The sequence below is a fragment of the Macrobrachium nipponense genome, chromosome 6 (assembly GCF_015104395.2).
Source record: "Macrobrachium nipponense isolate FS-2020 chromosome 6, ASM1510439v2, whole genome shotgun sequence".
Lineage (NCBI taxonomy): Eukaryota > Metazoa > Arthropoda > Malacostraca > Decapoda > Palaemonidae > Macrobrachium > Macrobrachium nipponense.
The window spans coordinates 96,833,844-96,855,578 of record NC_061108.1 but is presented as its reverse complement, the minus strand read 5'-3'; the positions used below and the strand labels follow the sequence as shown (position 1 = coordinate 96,855,578).

At 41.9% G+C, this 21,735-nt stretch overlaps 1 protein-coding gene across 1 annotated transcript in view; it reads left to right on the top strand.

Annotated features, from left to right (window-relative positions):
* The window catches only part of LOC135216400 (signal peptidase complex catalytic subunit SEC11A-like), a 102,698-nt gene that overhangs the window by 34,483 nt on the left and 46,480 nt on the right, over positions 1-21,735 (top strand). Inside the window, exon 4 of the mRNA XM_064251690.1 lies at positions 18,692-18,869. Coding sequence (XP_064107760.1) covers positions 18,692-18,869 — 178 coding nt within the window. The remainder of the gene's footprint in view (positions 1-18,691; positions 18,870-21,735) is intronic.

Below are 21,735 nucleotides of genomic sequence, written 5' to 3'. Positions count from 1 at the left end.
GTATTAAGTGTGGACAATCCCATCACACCAAATCTAAGGAATGCTCCTTTAATCAATACAACACAGAGCTCCAGTTGTTGATAAATAGAACAGGAAAAAGCAAGAGGAGTCAGTAATCCATCTAAAAACCACTTTCGCAAATGTAATGAAAAATCTAAATATCAATCACATTAATAACAAACAAGATAATATAAGCATACAAACTAATTCTCATATCAATAATCCTGAACCCCAAAACAAGCTTGATGATATATCCACCAGTACCACTACTAACATTGAAGATTCAGTTATCCATGGAAAAGAACTTCCAATGGAAGAGGAGTCAGATAATAATAATAATCGAGCTAACAAAAAGAATGAATATTGGAACGAACCCCACCTAAGGGAAAAAAAGTGAATATTGAAAATTACAATCAATCCAAAGAAACTCCAACTACACCAAGAGTATACTTTAAAAAAGATATCGTACTAACCTCATCACAAGTGGAAATACACAATTACCCTCAATCCCAATCAAACAGCCAACATCTGGACAGTAAAGAATCATTAATCACTCTTTACAATTCCCAACAGATAATACTAATGAAAATCATACCATTAAACCAAACCAAAATATAACTTTCATTCCCAACCTTCCACAAGACCCAAATATTCCACTAATGATAATAAAGCAAATAACCCCTCAAACAGAAAAGGACAATAAAATTACAAAACCTGAAATTTCTAAAGCTCGGAAATCAAATACTACTTCTGAACTAATAACTAATATCACCAAACATGCTTAGTCTTGTGGTTGCAGTGAGTGCTTCGTAGGTACATATAACCAACTAACCACCAAGGCAGAGGACACAATACAAAAAATTGTATAGACAGTTTTATTAAATTAAGGAAATGCCCTTTAACACACCAACATGAGAACGAATCGTTCTGAATCCTTAAAATACAAAAAGAAAATTATAAAATAAAAAATAGATTTATTGATATTGGGAAAAACAATTGCTGAATCTAATGACCAACATACAAATACACAATAATTAAAAAACCACAAATAAATTCAAATGCAATATAAACTATGAGACAAAGTAAAATCGGCAATCAATTTACAGAATTTTACACCAATTCCTCCCAATAATGGAATATAAAATTATTCAATGGAATATAAATGGCCCTTAACCCTACTACATCTGGGTGAATTACAAAGAATCATACAAGATCACAACCCAATATGTATATGCCTACAACACGTAAGATCTAGCCCCACAAACATTCGACAGTACAAAATTGCTTGTTATTCACCAACTGATGGTGGAAAACTAGGCACAGCACTATATGTTCATAATAGTATCACCTATGAATTTTTAAACATACCACCACTATCATATCAGATAACAGCTATCAACAACCAACCAAATTTTAGCTTGAATTTCAGTGATCTACCAGCATTAATTAATAATCTATATTGTTACGAAGTGCCAAGTATCTGGTTACCATGCATCAACTGTTACCTCACAAAAGCCAGACTCCTGAACCCTCATTACAGGTATTAAACGACTGAATACTCTAAAGGCAACAGTGATCCCTTAACAACTTACCAGTATTGCAGAAAATCTGACTAAGTTCATCAAAACAGGTGTGAGGTAATCTTGTAAGTAATTAAATTAATCAAAGGGCATCACTCCATCAACAACTTTAAAAGTCTAAGTATTTCCCTGATTTCAGAAGTCTAAGTACTTCCCTGGTTCTAATTCACTTCAAGTAAATTGAAGGAAAACAGATTAATCACTACTCTATGTTTCTACCTAACATAATCATAATCATATGCAAATATACTGGTATAAAAATAAAAACATAAAAATTTTAAATACAAAAATTTATTATTAAACTCAAAGTTTATAAGTGAAATTCACAATCATCATCATCTTCTTCTTCTTCTTCCTAGCTTAAACCCATTTTTATATGGGGTTGCCATTGCAAATGAGTCATCTCCATCGATTTCCGTCCTGTGCCTCGTTCTCATTTATACGTTTCAATTCCATATCTTCCCCTACACAATCACGCCATCTCTTTCTTGGTCTTCTCCTCTTCCTTCTACCCCGCACTTCCATTTCCATCGTATGTCTTCAAACATGACATTCCTCCCTTCGTAACAGGTGTCCATACCATCGAAGCCTTCCTTCCTGTATTTTCTTCGATATTTCAGCTACCTTTGTCGATCCTCTTATATACTCATTTCTAATCCTATCTTCCCTTGTTACTCCCGACCTCCATCTCAACATTCTCATTTCTGCTACATCCATCTTCTTCTCCTCTGTTTTCCTCATACTTGCTGTTTCTGTTCCATATAACATTGCTGGTTTGACCACCGTCCTCTGGAACTTTCCTTTCAATTTCAGAGGGACCTTCTTGTCACAGAGAACCCCTGATGCAGACCTCCAGTTATTCCATCCTGCCTGAATTCAGTGTCTCACCTCTTGGTCCATGTTTCCACTATCCTCTAATACGGACCCTAAGTACTTGAACTTCTGTACTTCTTTATTTCTTCCCCACCCAATCTTATGCTACTTCCACCGTCCTCAGTAATACTAGAACACATATATTTGGTTTTTGATCTGCTTATTCTCATTCCTCTCTCCTCAAGTGCTGCTCTCCACCTCTCCAACCTCTCCTCCAACTCCTCCTTCCCCTCTGAACACAACACAATGTCATCCACGTATAATATGCACCATGGCACTGCTTCTCTAACATCCCTGGTCATTACATCCATCACGATGTTGAAGATGAATGGGCTAAGTGCTGACCCCTGGTGTAATCCAACTCCTATCTCAAATCCATCCGTCTCTCCAACACTACTCCTCACTCTAGTATCCACATTCCTTTACATCTGAATAATTCTGACATACTTTTCCGGCACCATCTTCTCCCTCAAACATCTCCATATTTCTTGCCTTGGCACTCTGTCATAGGCCTTTTCAAGGTCTATGAATACCAGATGCAGGTCTCGTTGTTTTTCTCTGAATTTCTCCATTAGCTGCCTTATGCAAAATATTCCATCCGTTGTGTTGCTTCCCTTCATAAATCCTAACTGTTCCTTCCCTATTCTAACTTCCTCTCTCAGCCTGCTATCTATTATTCTTTACAAAATCTTCAACGTGTGAGACATTAGTTTTATACAGTGGTACCTTGAGATACGAAATTAATCTGTTCCGAGGCGGCCTTCGTATCATGAGTTTTTCGTATCTTGAAACACATTTTACATGTAAAATGGGTAATCCGTTCCAAGCCCTCCAAAAACACCCCATTAAATTTCATAATAAAGCTAAATTGACCTATAAACAATGAAATACTACAACAATTTAGAATAAAAATGCAAAACCTGTAAATAAAGTGTATATTAGTGTACAAGAAATATTACTGTAACATAAAATGTGGAAGCTTACCTTTCGAGTGAGGCTATCTCCGAAAGTGGCAGCAGAGGAGGAGGAGGAGGACAAACGGCAGATAACGTACATACGTACGTACACTTAACTTTACGAAAACACATAAAAAATTTAAGGAAAACTATAAAACTAAAATTTGCGAAACACATTAACAAAACTGTAACACTTAACTTACAAAAATCTACTATTTAAAAAAAAAAATTTATTTTTATTTTTAACTTTTTTTTTTTACTTTTACGTAGCTTCATCACCACTTTCAACGTTCTGTTTTTCATCACTTGGTTCTTCCTTTTTGCTTACTCCTGCTAATGCTGAAGGCCTCTTTAAAAAATAACGATCCAAGGAAGATTGCTTCTGCCTACTTTTCACAATGTTCCTGAAATGACTCGGGCAAACGTCATCGAACTGCGCAAGCATACGACCTCTGTGAGCCTTTTCGGGGTGTCTTTTTTCGATAAACGATTGCACTTTATGAAAAGCGCCCCAGCTTCGTCCACGTCGAATCCCTCTAAGTCTCGGGCGGATACAGCATCAGGCCAGAGTTTCCTCCACGAGGAATTCAAGGTTCGCCTCGAAACCTCTTGCCAAGCTTGGTCGATGAGTCGGATGCAAATGACGATGTCGAAATGCTCCTTCCAAAATTGACGCAAGGTGAGGTCTGTGGTATCGGTGATGTTGAAACATCTCTTGAAAAGATGTTTCTTGTACAACTTCTTAAAGTTTGCTATCACTTGCTGGTCCATGGGCTGGAGGAGAGGGGTGGTGTTGGGCGGAAGAAAAAGAATCTTGACGAAGGAATACTCCGCTAGGATATCTTCCTCGAGGCCAGGAGGGTGGGGAGGGGCATTGTCCAACACCAGCAAACATTTCAGAGGGAGGCGCTTCTCTTTCAAAAATTTCTTCACTGTCGGGCCGAAACACAGATTTACCCACTCGGTGAACAAAAGCCTCGTTACCCAGGCTTTTGCATTAGCCCTCCACATCACTGGAAGCTTCTCCTTCTGCACTTTGTGGGCCTTGAAGGCTCGAGGAGTCTCGGAATGATACACCAGTAGGGGCTTCACCTTGCAATCCCCACTGGCGTTTGAACAAAGTGCGAGCGTAAGCCTGTCTTTCATAGGCTTATGCCCGGGTAGCTTCTTCTCTTCCTCCGTGATGTATGTCCGACGAGGCATTTTTTTTCCAAAAAAGGCCAGTCTCATCACAATTGAAGACTTGCTGAGAACTGTAGCCTTCCTTGGTCATCATCTCGTCGAAAGTCTTCTTAAATGCTTCAGCCGCTTTCGTGTCCGAGGTGGCAGCCTCCCCATGACGCACCACCGAATGGATGCCAGTTCGTTTACGAAATTTCTCGAACCAGCCATGCAAAGCCTTGAAGTCTGGGGTTTGCGTTGAAGTCCCTGCCCCTCCATCGTCTTCCGCCTGCGCAATCAAATCGCCAAAAATTGCGCTGGCCTTTTGGGCGATTGCTTTCTCCGTTACCGTATCGCCAGCGATTTCTTTGTCTTTTATCCAGACGAGGAGCAGCCGTTTCATCTTGTTGTGCACGTGGGTCCTCTTGCTGGACAAAATAGTGATGCCCTTCGACGGTGTAGCTGCTTTGATGGCATCCTTCTGTTTAAGGATGGTGCCTATTGTCGACGGATTACGGCCGTATTCCTTTGCGATCACACTCAATCACATACCAGCTTCGTACTTCTTGATGATCTCCATCTTTGTCTCCAAAGGGAGCATGCACTTCTTTCCGTGAATTTCAACTTTCTTGGGACCCATGACTACGTTATCTTGTACGTAATTTACGTATAAGTAACACAATAAAGTTTCTGCACAACACGATAGTATACTGCAACGAAATCACTAACAAATTTACATTACTTAACGAAATCGTTGGACCGAACGAATGCCGTGTGCGTACGATAGAGATGTTGGTACGAAGAGGCCGAGATAGGTAACGCCACCATGTATACGTATAAGATGCATGATGGGAGGGAGGCTGTCCAATAGTAGAGAAGGATTTCATGGCTTGGCTAGCATCAGGAACCAATGGGAGAGCAGGAGGATGGTGGCGAGTCTACTAGTACTAAGATGGTGGCGTGCGGCGCGAGTTTCAAAATTGTTATCCGGGCGAATCTCGGACTTTCAGAAACCTTTCGTATCTTGAAAACTTTTCGTATGTAGAGCAGTAAAATTTTTCACATTGGCTTTTGTATCTCGAGTTTTTCATAAGTTGAGCCTATCGTATCTCGAGGTACTACTGTACCTCTATAATTACTGCATTCCTGGACATCACCTTTACCTTTAAACATAGGTATCAATATGCTTTCCCGCCATTCTTCTGGTATCTTTTCCTGTTTGAATATTTTTACCATCAGATCATACAAGATGTCTACCCCTGCCTCTCCTAAGGCTTTCCAAACTTTGACTGGGATTAAGTCAGGTCCTGTTGCCTTCCCATTCCTCATTCTTTTTAAAGGCTCGTATCACTTCATCCCTAGATATCCCCATTACCATTCCCATGTTTACCTGTCCATCCTCTCGTACAAGTCTTTCATTTTCTTCATTTAGCAGTTGTTCGAAATACTCTTTCCATCTTTTCAGGATGTCTTCTTCCTTTTTTATGACCGTACCATTCCTATCTTTCATTTGCTTAATATGGGTGATGTCCTTTGTTCTTTTATTTCTTACTTTTGACAGTTTGAGCATCTTACTCAACCCTTCCTTGGTTTCCAGTTCATTATAAACCTCTTCATATGCCCTTGCCTTAGCTTGAGCTACCACCCTTTTTACTTCTTTGTTTCTTTATCTTAATCTTTCTCTGTCCTCCAACAGCTGTGACTCTTCAAATCTCTTCTTTGCCTCCCTTTTACCCTTCACCACTTCCTCCACCTCTTCTCCCCACCACCAGCTCTCCTTTTCCTCCCATACTATTCCAGATGTTTCCCCTAGTATCTCCTTTTCATGTCTTCTAATCACTGGTGCATTATGCCTCCACCATTCTCCCACATCTTCAATTCCCAGATCAACCTCTCCCAGCACTCTTCTCCTGAACTCTCTCTTCTTATTATCCCTCCCTAACAATTTATACCACTTGATTTTCTTTACCCCATTCGTTTTCATTTTCTTTTCTCTTTTCATCTTTAAATCCATACAAATGAGCCTATGTTGGGGGGCCACGTGGTCACCTGGGATAACTTTACAATTTCTAACTTCCACCAGCCTGTATGTTATCAAGTGCTCCCTCTTCTTTTTGAAGAATGTGTTCACTATTGCCATATCAAAGGACACGGCAAAGTCTACTATACTCTCTCCTTCTGGGTTTCTCTCCCCAATCCCATGTCCTCCATGCACACGTTCAATTACATCCTTTTCATTTCCGACATATCCATTAAAGTCTGCCCCCACTACAGTCCTCTCCTGCTCTTCCAGTTCTTGCGTTACCTCGTGCATTTCGTTCCAAAAACGGCTCTTTTCTTCCTCTTTGCAGCCCACTTGTTTCCCCTCCATAACATATTTTCACTCTCATAATGTGGTCATTCTTTCTACTCCCGTCACTGCATTCTTCATTTCCCCCGACAACACTACACCAACGCCATTCCTACCCTGTTCATTTGCTCCACTATAGATTAGCTTGTAGCCATCCCCCAGTTCTTTAGCTTTATTACCCTTCCATCGAGTTTCCTGCAAACACAAAATATCCACTCTCTTTATCCTCATCAACTCCGCCAACTCTCTTCCTCTTCCTGTCATAGACCCAGTATTGAGCTGGCCTATTCTGATCACATTTAGAGCTCGCTTCTTTAGCTGCACCCGCTCATGATGCAGTAGCCCTCGCCTTGTCACAGAGTTAGGGCGATGTGTCTGTGTGTCGTTTACGGAGTTACGCCCTAGCACTATTCTCATCAATATCACGACTCATTTCATTGGTTCTGGCGTGGGTTTTTACAGTCGGATGTCCTTCCTGACACCAACCCTCCCTATTTATCCGGGCTTGGGACCGGCACCCATTGAGGCTGGCTTGCGCCCACAGGTGGCTAGATTATAAGTGAAATTCACGATATCAGGGAAAAATTACTGTTACTTTAAAACAAAGTAAAGTTTAATTAATTCTTGAATTAAATTAAGTAAAATTAAATCAAAATTAATTTATCACAAAATTCAAGAAAATCAATTCAATTGAAATTCAAAAGTGTTAGGCAATAATTGAAAATTTGAAATTAATTCACAAGTGCTAAACAATAATAAAACTTGAAAAGCATTCTAAGTAAATGCAAATGAATTCACAAGTGTTAAATTTAATTAAATGTGCAATGATTAAGCAATGAAAATAACTACGTCAATTAAATTGTGAATGCAAATGAAAATATAAAATAAAAAGGCACACTTCAACAAGAAAATGAACAAATGGACAAACAATGAAACAAACACAAAACAAAAATTTGCAATGTGTAAAAATGTAAATCTTTTCACTCAAAACATTGTAACCATCAGTTTTTACCAAACCACTGTTCCTATCAGTTATTAGTTAACCTCTGTTCCTATCCGTTATTAGTTGCAACTAATAAAAATATAACACACTTTACCTTTTTGGTATACCAACTTCTTTCTTTGCAGCAGTCTTGTTTTACACTTTCACAAAAACCAGGCGCCGTTACAACAACAATGTTTGTTCAGATTCCACAAAAACACTATTTAACACTAAATAAACTCTAAGAAATATCAAATATGAAATTCTCAAGTTACGAGTGACCAATTTTCGTTACGTTAATATAATCTCAAGGATGTCGAGAGAGAGAGAGAGAGATAGATCTGAACGCCTCGAGTATCGAAAATGTAATGAAATTCTCTTCCTTACGGAAGCTGGACAGGAGAGATGATACAAAACTTTTTTGGCACAATTCTTTCTAGAAGCTTCAAAATTTTTCGCAATTTTACATACAAAATGTCTAATCTGCACGTGGCACTCGGCAAGGACATACGCGTATGAGACCAGTCTGTTAAAAAAAAAAGACATGTATTCAACTCGATCGACCGAAGCAGAAGCCCCTTATCTTACTTGATGACAGATTCTCAAAACACAAATGAAGTCTCAAGCTCGCTTATCAAACGTGTTGACAGATTAGGAAAGCAAACTGAAATCTCGGCGTTCCTCTAATCTCACAGTGCTGACATAATAGGGAAACAATCGTAGTTTCGAATGGACAAAGAAAATCTCTCTCTCTACATTCTACGTTATATATATATATTTTTTTACAATATGTTATGTGAAATCTGAACACACATTTATAACGTCCTATCTCTAAGCTATCTAGGAATCTGAAAAAATGTTGCACAATTCTACATAACATTTTATACAGTCACAGAAGAGATATATGCATTTTGAAAGTAGCAATATATAATAATATGAACCCCTACTTATAGTAGGAGATTTCAACATTCATAGTCCCTTTTGGAATAACAGTCACCCTGCTGATGCACCAGGAACAAACATAGAGAAATGCATATTGGAGCATGACCTATGCTGCCTAAACGAATGTGATGCGCCAACTTACTTCTGCAATACCCACTTAACCTTTTCAGTAGATATCTCGCTATGCTCAGTCAACTTAGCTGAAAGACTTCAGTGGAATATCCTGGATGACTCATATAACAGTGACCACTTCCCCATAGATCTTAATTATTTAAATGATAATTTATTATTGCCACTTTTAAAGTATAATATCCACAAAGCAGATTGGGACATTTACCATCTACATGCCAGAAACAACCACCATTGCTGTATAACCAAAACCACAATACAATATGTGAATTCTTCACGGATTTCATAATAAATGCTGCTGATACAAGCATGCCTAAAACAAGGCCACACCCAAATAAATTCCCTGTCCCATGGTGGACTCCAATCTTAGCAACTTTAAGCAAAACCGAACATGATTAAGTCGAAATCTTAGCAGACTTAGGACACGGCTCAAAGCCCTCAACAAATTGCCCAACCATACAAACATTCTAAACCAGTTATTGGTCATCAACATAACAATCAATTATATTAAACCTTTATATAACAAATATAATGCCAAATTTCAAAAACTTGTATTATCTGAAAAAATATTATCTTGGAAAAGTTGTGTATCAAGCTTGTCAGTAAATACATCTATGAATATCTGGCAAAAAATAAGGAAAATTAACGGAAAATATATTAAGATACCCAAGAAGTGCAATAAACCTAAATGGGAAACTATATCATGATCCATATGAATCTCGAATATAATAGGGAAACACTTTGAAAACTTGAGTGCCTACTCCAGTCTAAATTAACATTTCCAAAATATAAGAACACAGGGGAAAAATACTATACTACTCAATTTTTAAACTATTGAAGATTAGAATATAATTATGCATTTAATATGGATAAATTAAACAATGTTCTAGATTCATGTCATCCATGGCCCCAGGCCATGATAAAATATCTTTTGAAATGATAAAAAGACTAGCCCCCATTGCCAAATCATATTTACTAAAATTCTATAACCATCTGGATGAAATGCATTTTTCCAGATAAATGGAGACATGCTATCATTATCCCAATAAACAAACCCAGGAAAGATTCAAGTAGTCCTTCTGATTATAGACCTATGTATATCTTTGACAAGCTATAAGAGGCCATTTACCAATTTTTATTAACAGTTTTCTATCAGATAGAACTTTCCAAATTCGAATAGAAAATTCTTATTCAAGTGTTTTATGATTTTTTTTTTTTTTTTTTTTTTTTTTTTTTTTTTTTTTTTTTTTTTTTTTTTTTGTAGTAAATCCTAGAAATCCCATATTTTATTGTAGTGTCTTACCGAACAATTATACAGCCGTGATTTCCACGAGCGGCAGGATACTAAATTCAAATTTAGCGCGTAGGCGTCGCCAACACTGGTGGTGATGACGTCATCTCCCTCCACTCGCGGGAGAACCAGGTACAACTGCCCAGGTGAATCCAATTCTTTTTCCTGCCCGGCGTCCGGTGAACATCGGTGGTCGGTGCGGTTGGATGACTTTGCTTCGCTTTTTTCTTGTGGATTTGATCTTCGGAATTGGTGAAGTACTCTTTTTTGGCGTTGTTGTTATTTTGCTTATTATTTAAGCGTTGCCATGTCGGATTCTAGTCCGTCGGGAGTTAGGTTTTGCATCTCAGGATGTAAAACTAGATTATCCAAGTTAGAGTATGATTCTCACACTAAATGTGTTAAGTGTAGGGGACAGGTTTGTTCAGCAGATCGAACATGTAACGAGTGTAGTGATTGGACTGATTCTCAATGGAAGTTTTTTAGTTCATACTCGGAGAAATTAGCTAAAGACAGAATTAGAAAAGCAGCGCTTAGGGAAAGTAGACTTAGCTCTGCTTCGTCTTGCGATGCATCTGTTCCTTCTGTTTCTTCTCAAATTGTTATGTCTCCTTTAACTACACCTCCTATTCCTCCTACTAATCCCACTTCTCCGGCTTCCCGTGTAGTTTCTTCCGACACCTTTGCCAGTCTGGAATCGAGGTTAGATCAGAAATTTTCGGTACTAGCGAATACGGTTTTGCAACTTGGTAATTCAGTTAAGACGTTTTTTGAAAGAAAGCGGCTTCAGGTAAGAGTGTAGTTGAGGGTGCGTCTGTCTGTCCTGGCACGTCTCCTAGACAAAGGTCACTGTCCAGCTCCCCCGCACCGGGGAGAGACATACCGAAGTCCAAGGGAGTCGATCGTGGGATTTGCTCACAGACAGGCGCCTCTCTTGTTGAGCCTGTTGCGCCTCAACAGGGCTCGGTTAAGCGTTGGAAAGGTGTTGCGGTCAGACGCCTTTCGAATGATTCAAGCGATTCGTCTCCGGTCGCGCGGCGCTCTTGGCGAGATTCGCCCGTTTCGCGTCCCTTAAAGAGGCGTTCAGGCGCCGATTCTTCGCCTCCTCCAGTCAAGCGGTATAAGGAGCCTGAGAGTAGGGTTGCGCCTCGGCCGTTAGCGGCGCGTTCGTCGCCTCAATCTGTGCCTTTTTCGGCTCCATCTACTAGTAGAGATTGTGGTTTTAGCGCTGTAGCTAGCAGTTCTAAGGGTGTTTCTTTAGGCGCTTTCTCGTCTGTTACTCCTGATGCGCCTGTTTCGCCTCGAATTTCGGCGGCTCCGAGCGAGGCGCAAGTAGTTTTTCCGCCTCCTGCTGAACATTTAGGCTCTTCCAAGCCTACGTTAACTGTTTTTGATTCGTCTCTGGCGCCTTTGCGCAAGCAGTTAGAGATGTTAACCAACTGGATGAATGAGTCCAAGGGTGGTTCGAAACCTTCAGATCCGGTTGTAGTTCCATCTACTTCTTCGGCGGTATCGGAGAATGAAGAAGAACTAGAGGAGGAGGATTCACATCACCTCTTGTGTTATTTACGTCTCCTTAGATTTCTTCTGGTATCTTATCCAGATTATTTTGAGAAAGCGGCTCCGCGCTCCCCAACTTCGACTTTTGATGAGGAGGAAAACTTCAGACCCTCTCCTCCCAAAACTTGTTCTATCTAAAGCGGTTAGACATTCGTTGAAAGAGACGGAGAAATGGATGTCTATGAAAAGAAGGACTTAGGGAAGGCTCTTTTTGCTTACCCTCCCTCTAAGTTGCTTCGTAAGAGGTATAGGTTTTATGTAACTGGGGAAGCTCCTTCTCTGGGAGTTTCTGCCTCCTCCCAGGGAGACTTCTCCAGTTTAATTGACTCCTCTAGAAGATCTGCTTTCGCCGCAGCGAAAGTTTTCTTTACAGCGCCTGAGTTGGACCACGTTGTAAAGAATCAATTTAAACTTTTGGAAGTCTTTAGCTTCCTTGATTGGACTATTGGCGCTTTAGCGGCCAAGATCGAAGACTGTCCTTCTCTTTCTCAGGAGTTAGCGGAGGATTGGATTGGTGTTCTGTCCTGTGCGGACAAATCCATGTAGGGATGGATGTGATGAGTTAGCTTCGCTCATCGCCTTTGGTACCCTTAAGAAAAGGCAACTTTGGTGCTCCTTTGCTTCTAAAAGGGTTACTTCCCAACAGAAGTCTGCTCTCTTTGTTTGCTCCTTTGTGAAAGATAACCTCTTTCCAGACGATGTAGTGTTGTCAATTTCGTCTGCGCTAGATAAGAAATCTACTCGGAATTTACTGGCACAGTCTACTAAGAGACCTAAAGCTCCTTTGGAGACTGTTCCTTCGGTTTCTCCTCTGGCCCAAGCGCCTTTTCGAGGGAGAAAACCCAAGCGCTTCTTTCGGCTGAAGTCGAATTTGCGACCTCATTCTAAGGCCTCGGCCAAGGTTAACAAACCTTCCAAATGAAAGCTCGGTTCTTCATGCACCTCTGTTTTGGGAGGAATGGGAAAACAGAGGAGCAGAAGCCTGGGTAGTGCAAGTACTCAAGTTCGGCTATCGTATTCCTCTCGTTTCACCTCCCTCGCTCTCACCTGTGCTAATTCCATTCCAGGCATACTCTCCGGGTTCAGACAAATTTCTGGCGCTAGCCGCAGAAGTGGAAGCGCTTGTTCTCAAAGAAGCGATAGAACAGATAGAAGGGGATTTTCCTCCAGGCTTTTACAATCGCCTTTTTGTAGTTCCCAAGTCATCAGGGGGCTGGAGGCCGCTTTTGGATGTGAGCGCCTTGAACTTGCATGTCTAGAAAACAAAATTTCATATGGAGACCACTCGGTCGGTTCTGGAGTCCATCAGACAGGGGGATTGGATGGTCTCTCTGGACATGCAAGACGCTTATTTTCACATTCCGATACATCGCGAATCTCGGAAGTACCTGAGGTTCATGTTCGAAGGCAAGGTGTTTCAGTTTCGGGCGCTTTGCTTCAGACTAGCGACCGCTCCTCAAGTTTTCACCAGGGTTCTATCCCCGATAAGAAGCTGGCTGCACATATTAGGAGTAGAATCCCCTCTCCCTCTATCTGGACGATTGGCTTCTCCGGTCGGAATCAGAGAGTCGGTGCATGAAGGACCTTGGAACAACTCTGGATCTTGCCAGAAAGTTAGGAATTCTGGTCAACAAACAGAAGTCCCAGTTGGTTCCATCTCAGAGCATCCTTTATTTGGGGATGATTCTGAATGCTCAAGTTTTTTTCGGGCTTTTCTGTCCCCGAAGAGGGTTCAAGGCTGTCCTGGAGACAGTTCAGGAGTTCTTGGACAAAAAGGTAAGTTCTGCCAATCAGTGGATGAGGCTCCTGGGCAAATTGACGTCAGTGGAGAAATTTGTGACGTTGGGAAGACTGCACATGAGACCTCTGCAGTTTTTCCTGAGAGCCTCTTGGTGCAGGAAGACACAACCAGACTCGATTACCTTTCATGTCACAGATCAAATAAAAGAGGACCTAAGGTGGTGGCTCTCTCGAGCAAGGTTGGAAGAAGGGTTAGATTTACGACCCATCCTCCCGAACCTACAGTTCTTTTCCGACGTATCGGACACAGGTTGGGGAGCCCTGCTGGGAAATCAACGGACTTCAGGAGCTTGGTCGGAAAAGGAGAAGAAGTTCCACATAAATGTAAAGGAACTTTTAGCAATTTTCCTGGGGCTCAGACAGTTTCGGAGCTTAGTAGAAGGTCGGGTAGTGGCAGTGCATTCCGACAACTCCACGGCTCTCTCGTACGTGCGGAAACAGGGGGGGACTCAGTCTTTTTCTCTATACGAAGTAGCCAAGGATCTCCTCCTGTGGTCAAACACGAGCGAAGGTTCAGCTAGTCCCGAGATTTGTTCGGGGAAAGATGAACGTCCTGGCGGACGAGTTAAGTCGTCAACAGCAAGTGTTACCTCTGGAGTGGACTTTGGACAACAAGATTTGTCAGAAACTTTGGCGCCTTTGGGGACGACCGTCAATAGACCTGTTCGCGACATCAAGGAACAACCGTCTTCCTCTCTTTTGTTCTCCAGTTCCAGATCCTCTAGCTTGGTCGGTGGACGCAATGCTGTTGGATTGGTCGGGTCTGGAAGCTTATGCATTCCCTCCGTTCGGTCTAATAAGAGAGGTGCTGAACAAGTTCATGTTGCACAGCAATGTAACACTAATGTTAATCGCTCCCTTTTGGCCCAGGAAAGAGTGGTTCCCGGACCTTCTCCAGTTGTTAGTAGACTTCCCCAGACTTCTTCCTCCAGAGAAGTGGCTTCTCAAACAACCTCACTTCAAGAGGTTCCACCAAAACTTGTCCGCTCTAGCTCTGGCAGGGTTCAGATTGTCCGGAATCTTGTCAGAGCGAAAGGGTTTTCAAGAAGAGCTGCAGAAGCTATCGCTCGTTGTAGGAGAGAGTCTTCTAACAAACTCTATCAAGGGAAGTGGAGAATCTTCAGAGAGTGGTGTAGAAGTGCTAAAGTCTCTACTTCTGCGACCTCTTTAACAGAAATAGCAGATTTTCTTCTATTTCTTAGGAACTCTAAGAAACTGGCTCCTTCGACGATCAGAGGATATAGAGCCATGCTCTCTTCGGTTTTTCGACATCGAGGTTTGGATATTTCCTCCAATTCAGATCTGTCGGACCTCATTAGGTCTTTCGAAACCACTAAGCTCCCTCCGAGGATACAGTGGCTGGAACTTCGATGTGTGCTTAAGTTCCTCATGGGCCACCGTGTGAGCCTTTGAAGTCGGCTTCACTCAGGAACTTGACTAAGAAGGCACTTTTTCTTATTGCACTAGCTTCTGCTAAGTGTGTCAGCGAATTACACGCTATAGACAAAGAGTCGGTTTCTCTCAAGGCAATGCTGTATTTTCGGTATCTTTGACCTTTCTAGCCAAAAATGAGAATCCTTCTAATCCTTGGCCGAGGAGTTTTGTGGTAAGGAACTTATCTGATTTGGTTGGACATGAGGAGGAAGAAAGGCTCTTCTGTCCAGTCAGGGCTATTAAGCAGTATCTGTTTGCCACTAAGGGTATTAAGAGGACAATCTTCTAAGCTCTGGACCTCGGTTCAAAATCCCTCTCGTCCTCTTTCTAAGAATGCTATATCGTTTCGTTTAATTGAGCAAGCTTATCAGGGAAGCTCACTCGCAGTCCGAGAACGACAATCTTTCCGTTCTGAGAGTTAAAGCTCACGAGGTTAGAGCAGTGGCAATTTCTTTAGCATTCAGAAAGAATTTATCTTTAGCTTCGATTCTTCAGAGCACATTCTGGAGATCGAATTCGGTTTTTGCGACTCATTATCTCAAGATATAGAAACGGTTTTCGAGAATTGTAAAACGTTAGGTCCGGTGGCGGTTTCTGGCATGGTGTTGGGAGAAACGGCACAGGGGTCGTCACCTCTATGCTAACTTTTCACCTTGAATAGGTTGTCGAGTTCAAGGGAAGCTGGGGGTACTGAGTACTGGGATACTCACCAGTCTGTTAGGTCAGATTTTACAATGGTTGGGTATATATGTTTTTAAATCTGGTGTTGGTGACAAATGTTTTGTATGATTGAATTTCTGGTCTTAGCCCAGGGCAAGGGCAATCTTTGTTGTTACTATCCTCCGTCAGTTAGCCTTGACTCGCTTGAACTACGGAAGGATTCCACTCCTGTAGAGGCTAACTTTGGTCAAATTCCAATTCCTCTACAATAGTAAGAAGAGCACCGACCAGAGGCAGTAACAGTCTGCTGTAGCTCTCTTACAAGGTAGGTACAACAGACACCTTGAGTGTTTACTGGTATTGTAATAAATGTAACCATTTAGAAATACTAGTGGTCCACTGAATCCACCTTCCCATAAATGTGTAATCAGCTGTATAATTGTTCGGTAAGACACTACAATAAAAATGAAATTTTCATTATTAAAATGAAGTTTTATTGTATACTTACCGAACAATTATGATTATACCCACCCTCCTCCCCTTAGGTGGACGGACGGGCAGAAAGAATTGGATTCACCTGGGCAGTTGTACCTGGTTCTCCCGCGAGTGGAGGGAGATGACGTCATCACCACCAGTGTTGGCGACGCCTACGCGCTAAATTTGAATTTAGTATCCTGCCGCTCGTGGAAATCACGGCTGTATAATTGTTTGGTAAGTATACAATAAAACTTCATTTTAATAATGAAAATTTCATTTCTATTACCTTTTCCACTGTTTGTCAAGATTTCATTTGCAGCCACTGCATTTGCTTTAGCAATCAATGATATTACAATAATTTTACCAAAAAGAGTTAATAACAGCTTGTATGTCGATGACCTTGCCATATATTACACAAGTAGCACGCTAAGACATGCCCAAAGAATCCTCAATGCAGCCATCACAAATGTTACCAACAGGGCAAATTCAGTAGGATTCCGATTTTCAGTAGGTAAAACAAATGCAGTTATTTTCTGTAAAGATAAAAGATAGTTAAAACACCAAACAATTAGGCTTTATCTTTATAATACCAAAATTAGATTCTTCACAAATGTTAGATACCTAGGAATGGTGTTTGATCAGCACCTGAAGTGGAAAGCACACCTCAAATACATCAGAGCAAAAGGCATAAAAGCTCTAGCCTTATTGAAAAACTATCACATACCAAATGGGGAACTGGACATAACACCATGGTAATATTATACAAAGCAACAGTACTATCTAAAATAGAATATTGTTGCCCAATACTTATATTTATGTGCCTCAGAAGCTACATTAAAAACACTAGATGCATTGCATCATGAAGGAATATGTTTGTGCACAGGAGCATTTCGATCATTCCCTGTAAACTCCGTTAGTAGAAGCTGGTATGTTACCCCTAAAACATTACCGCAACTTGATAACTATGCGTAGGGGCCTTTCCCTTCAAGCAGGAACATTTCCCGCTGCTACCAGCTTTCTGAATTATAATCAAAGATTAGAAAACCATAGTGCTAGCTCTTTCCCATGAAGAACCAAATATTTAATGAATTCACATAATATTAAACCAATTTTCCACCCAACAATGGAACTCCCACCACCCTGGTCTTCAAAAAGAGTAAAAACATTTACTGCTATATCATATCTTCTAAAAAGAAATACTACTATGGATTCACATAATATTAAACCAATTTTCCATCCAGTAATGGAACTCCCACCACCCTGGACTTTGAAAAGAGTGAAAATGTGTACTACTGCCCTATCATATCTTCTAAAAAGAAATATCGCTATCATATTTTCTAAATAGAAATATGGCAAACACAGAAATGTACCGCCAACATGGATTGGAGCACATCAGAAGAAAGGGAGATAACTATGATCTATACAGATGGATCAAAAAACAACACTGGAGTAGGAGCTTCAGCATTCTCAAAAGATAAGCCTTCCCCCAGTATCATCAGTATGCACTGCTGAACTCGCAGCCATTTGAATAGCACTAGACATATCTGAGAAGAGAGCAATCTCCACCATAATTTTCAGCGACTCACAAAGTACTATTGATGCTATAATCAAGTACAAGTCTACAGATCACCTTGTACAAGAAATCCAAATAAAAACACACAAACTTATTCAGTCAGAACTATTAATAAAAATATGTTGGATTCCAGCACATGTGGGAATTGAAGGAAACGAAAAAGCAGATACAGCTGCCAAATTAGCTTGCACTATTCCATCAACAATGTCACATGCCCCAGTATGAGACTGGAAAACTTCAGTTAAGCCTCTAATATATCAAGACTGGCAAACAGATTGGACATCTGTGCCAACTACAAACAAACTGAGAAATATAAAAAGTGAAGTTAATTCATGGATGTCATCATCTCAAAAAGTAAGAGCTGGAGAAGTTTTATTAACAAGACTACATATAGGCCATACTAGATTTTCACACGGTCATTTGATGTCAGATCCACATCCAGACCCAATGAAATGTACATGCCAGACACCAATGACTGTCCAACTCTTATTAGTTGATTGTGCAATTTGGAACCATCAAAGAAGCTTATATTTTCAAAACTCAACATTAAAAGGCATTCTTGCTGAAGTCAAAGCGATTTTGTATTAAATAGGATCATCGTGTTCCTAAGTAAAACCGGTTTCCTAAAATTTTGTTTTTCCCAAGACTAATTCCTGAAAACTTAGCCCAAGAAGAGCTGTTGTTAGGTTCAGAGGTCTGGATAAACTAATCCTTTGTAATAATAATAATTAGAAAAGTCATACAGTTTAGTCAGCATTTGCTTTGTCTTTTGTTTAGTATTTTTGTCCATTTTGTGAATTATATGTGTAGCTTGTAAATATGAATATTAACAAGTAACCAACAAGTCTGCTTTTTGTATGTTTAACTGTCCTGTTTTTTGGTTTATTTTTCTAAAGTACAGAATTTTTTCTATATTCTCACAGGGAAGATGGTACAGTTAAATTTTTGACTAAGGGTGATAACAACAGTGTAGATGACCGTGGTCTGTATGCCAATGGACAGGCTTGGTTGCGCCGCAAAGATGTCGTAGGACGGGCACGAGGCTTTGTACCTTTCATAGGGATGGTCACAATCATAATGAATGATTATCCAAAGTTTAAGGTATGTACCATTTTTTTTTCAGACTGTTAACTTGCCTTTGTAATAAGAACATTTCTAAAAAAAAAAAGTATATTTCATCATAGATTCATTGAAAATTGAAATTGATATAGAAGCTACATGGGTTCACTTCATGTATTCATAAGCCTACCATGATCATTTTGTTATTATGTACACAGGCCATTTATTGTAAACCTTTATGTAGGATATTTTCTGTGTGCCAGGAGGTATTAGCCTAGTCAAGTTGTCTGAACAAACTTTATAATTTCATCTATTCATACACTTTTTTATGGGAAGTTAATTTCCAAAGATATGCAAAGCAGACAAGGAACAAGGCACATTTTCCTCTCATCCATGAGAATGACTTATCACTTCAGTTCTATACTCTATTTTTTTCCATCTGTCCAACTGTCTGTGGTGTTTGCGCATGGTAACACTGCGTCCCGGGCTTTAAATAATATCCTATTTTGAATTTTAATGGTGTAATTTGCATACAGTAAATTATTAAAACACTTTTTAGTTGCAAATGTACACCCAGATATTCTTTTATTTACCTAAAACTTACACAAAACGTAACTATTTACAGCCTGGGATGCAGAGTTACCATGCGAAAACACCACAGGCTGATGGACAGATTGAAAAAAACAGAGTATAGTTAACAGTTAAGGACATATAGTAGCTCCTCAGTATACAAATTTAATTTGTTTCAAATTCCAATTTGAATTGTTTGTATATTGATCTGAATACTCCCAAGGAATAATGGGAATTGAATCAATTCGTCTCACATTCTAGAATTTCCTGCATATCCACCCCACTTTATTACAATTTTGTTCCAACACTAAGTAGTATACTTACTCCGAACTACTATTGAAGGAGAAAACTGGATTGTCAATCTGGTACCGACCAGAAAAAAAAGTTATTCCTCCACTCCCAGGCCAGGTAATGCCCTGGGGGTCGAAGACACGCAACCTTTGACCCGAACTCCAGGCCTTTCCTGGTTGCTGTCGCATTCACACGCTCCAGCTTGTCATCTTTGTTTACCCCTTTCCCTAGTGTGTTAGTGTTTTCCCTCCATTGTGTGCATGTTGTGATGGAAGCTTCGCAACGGCGTTGACCCGGTCCAGAGGGTAGGGCTCATGGAGCCTTTCTGTTGCTGATGAAGATTAATCCCACACACACTGTGCAACAAGTTTTGGGGTCGTCCTTGTTCTTGTGATGCTGTGTGTGGCGTGTGCAACTAGGCCTCCTCCAAGAAGTGTCGGAGGTTCCTCGCAGTAGGAGTGGTAGCCATGGTCCCAGGGGTCCTTCACCTTCCCCTGCTCCCCAACAGGATTCTCCTTCCTGTCAGATTTTTCCCCCATCCCCTCCAAGCGAGGGGACCTAGGGAAGTCCGTTGCTGGACACCCCCGCCCAGTCCCTTGCCTCTGCAGGTTGTGCCGTCCGGGGACTGCATTCCTGAGGGAGTGTTGGTCCCATTGTGGTCTACATGGCGTTCCTTCAATGTATGCCCTGGTGGCGGCTCGGCGCTCTGCGAAGGATCACCATCCCATAGCAGAGTGTCCCGCTCTGGAGTGGGGTTTGCTGCCCGCGCTCCTGGGAGTACCTGTAGGCATGTCCTCTTCCTCCTCTGCCATTAGGCCACCTCCCCTGAGGTAGGGGGTCTCCCCAGGAGGCATCAAGAGCCTACGGAGTCTTCAGGTGTCCCCCTTGGTCTGTGGACAGGGACCCCCCGTACCTCGGGCAGGTTTCTCCTGTCGGAGGAGGTATTCCTGTTCTGGGGCCCCTCCTTCCCCCAGCCAGGCCGGGGGGCGTTCAGGTGGAGCAGACTCCCGCGAGGTGGTTTCCCCGGCTCACGCTCCCCTGGGCCACTCCGACCATCCTACCTGCTCACCCTGGGCTAGGAGTCACTGTAAGAGGGACAAGAGGAGATACAGTTCGTCGGAGGATTAGTCCTTGTCGGGATCGTCATGTAGGTCTTCCTATAGGAGGAATTGTAGATCCAAGAGGAGTCGAGCGTGTCTTTCGCTCCCCACTTTGTAGCTGCGACCGCAGAGGTCAGAGTAGGAGTGGCTGCTGCCGGACCATTAGGTCTCCGAGGCCAGCACCCGAGTCAGCGGCTCCCACGGTTGCTCCGAGTATGGGGTGCTCCGCTCAATCCCAGGTTAGTCCCTCTGCATTTCCGGTAGATCCTGCACTGGTCCTCGTAGCCCATGCGACTCCCACACAGACCGGGTGGGCTCCCTCCAGTCTCACACCTCCACTTCCATCCAACCCACGTATGGAGCAGAGTGCTCTGCCTCTGTGCTCCTCGGTTGGGGCCCACCTCCTATCCGGAGGGTGGCCCATGATGGCCCTTCCGGCTCGGGTTGAGCCCCCCCCCATCAGTTCCCAGTGGAGGTCGCTGGCAGGAGCCGGCTGCCCTCTCCACCTCGCCATAGACCATTTTTAGGATGGTCCTCATAGGTCCATGAGCGGCCTGGCAGAACCAGCCACCCCTCCGGACTCCAGGAGGGTGTTGGCTGTGGATCATCTCTTCGTGGGACAAACAGAGGCCAAGCCCTCTCTGTTACTGCCCCTGGCAGCGTATATTGGTCCAGACTGTGGCCCTGGTGGATGAAGTAGTGGCAGGCCCCAAGAACTCTCTTGTGGTCCCATAGGTCCATGAAACTCCTCCAGGCAGCCAAGGCGAGGCAGAGGAGGTTGTACACTCCGGAAGGTATGTCCCTGGCCCCGAAGTTGGGGCCCTTACCTCCCTCGCTCTGGGGCTCTCGGAAGAGAAGCTTCTGGCATGTTCAGTCTCTTTCTTTCAGCAGGAGGCCATGGCTATGGAGGCCACTGTGTGGACCTCAATTCACGTTGCTTCGTGGCT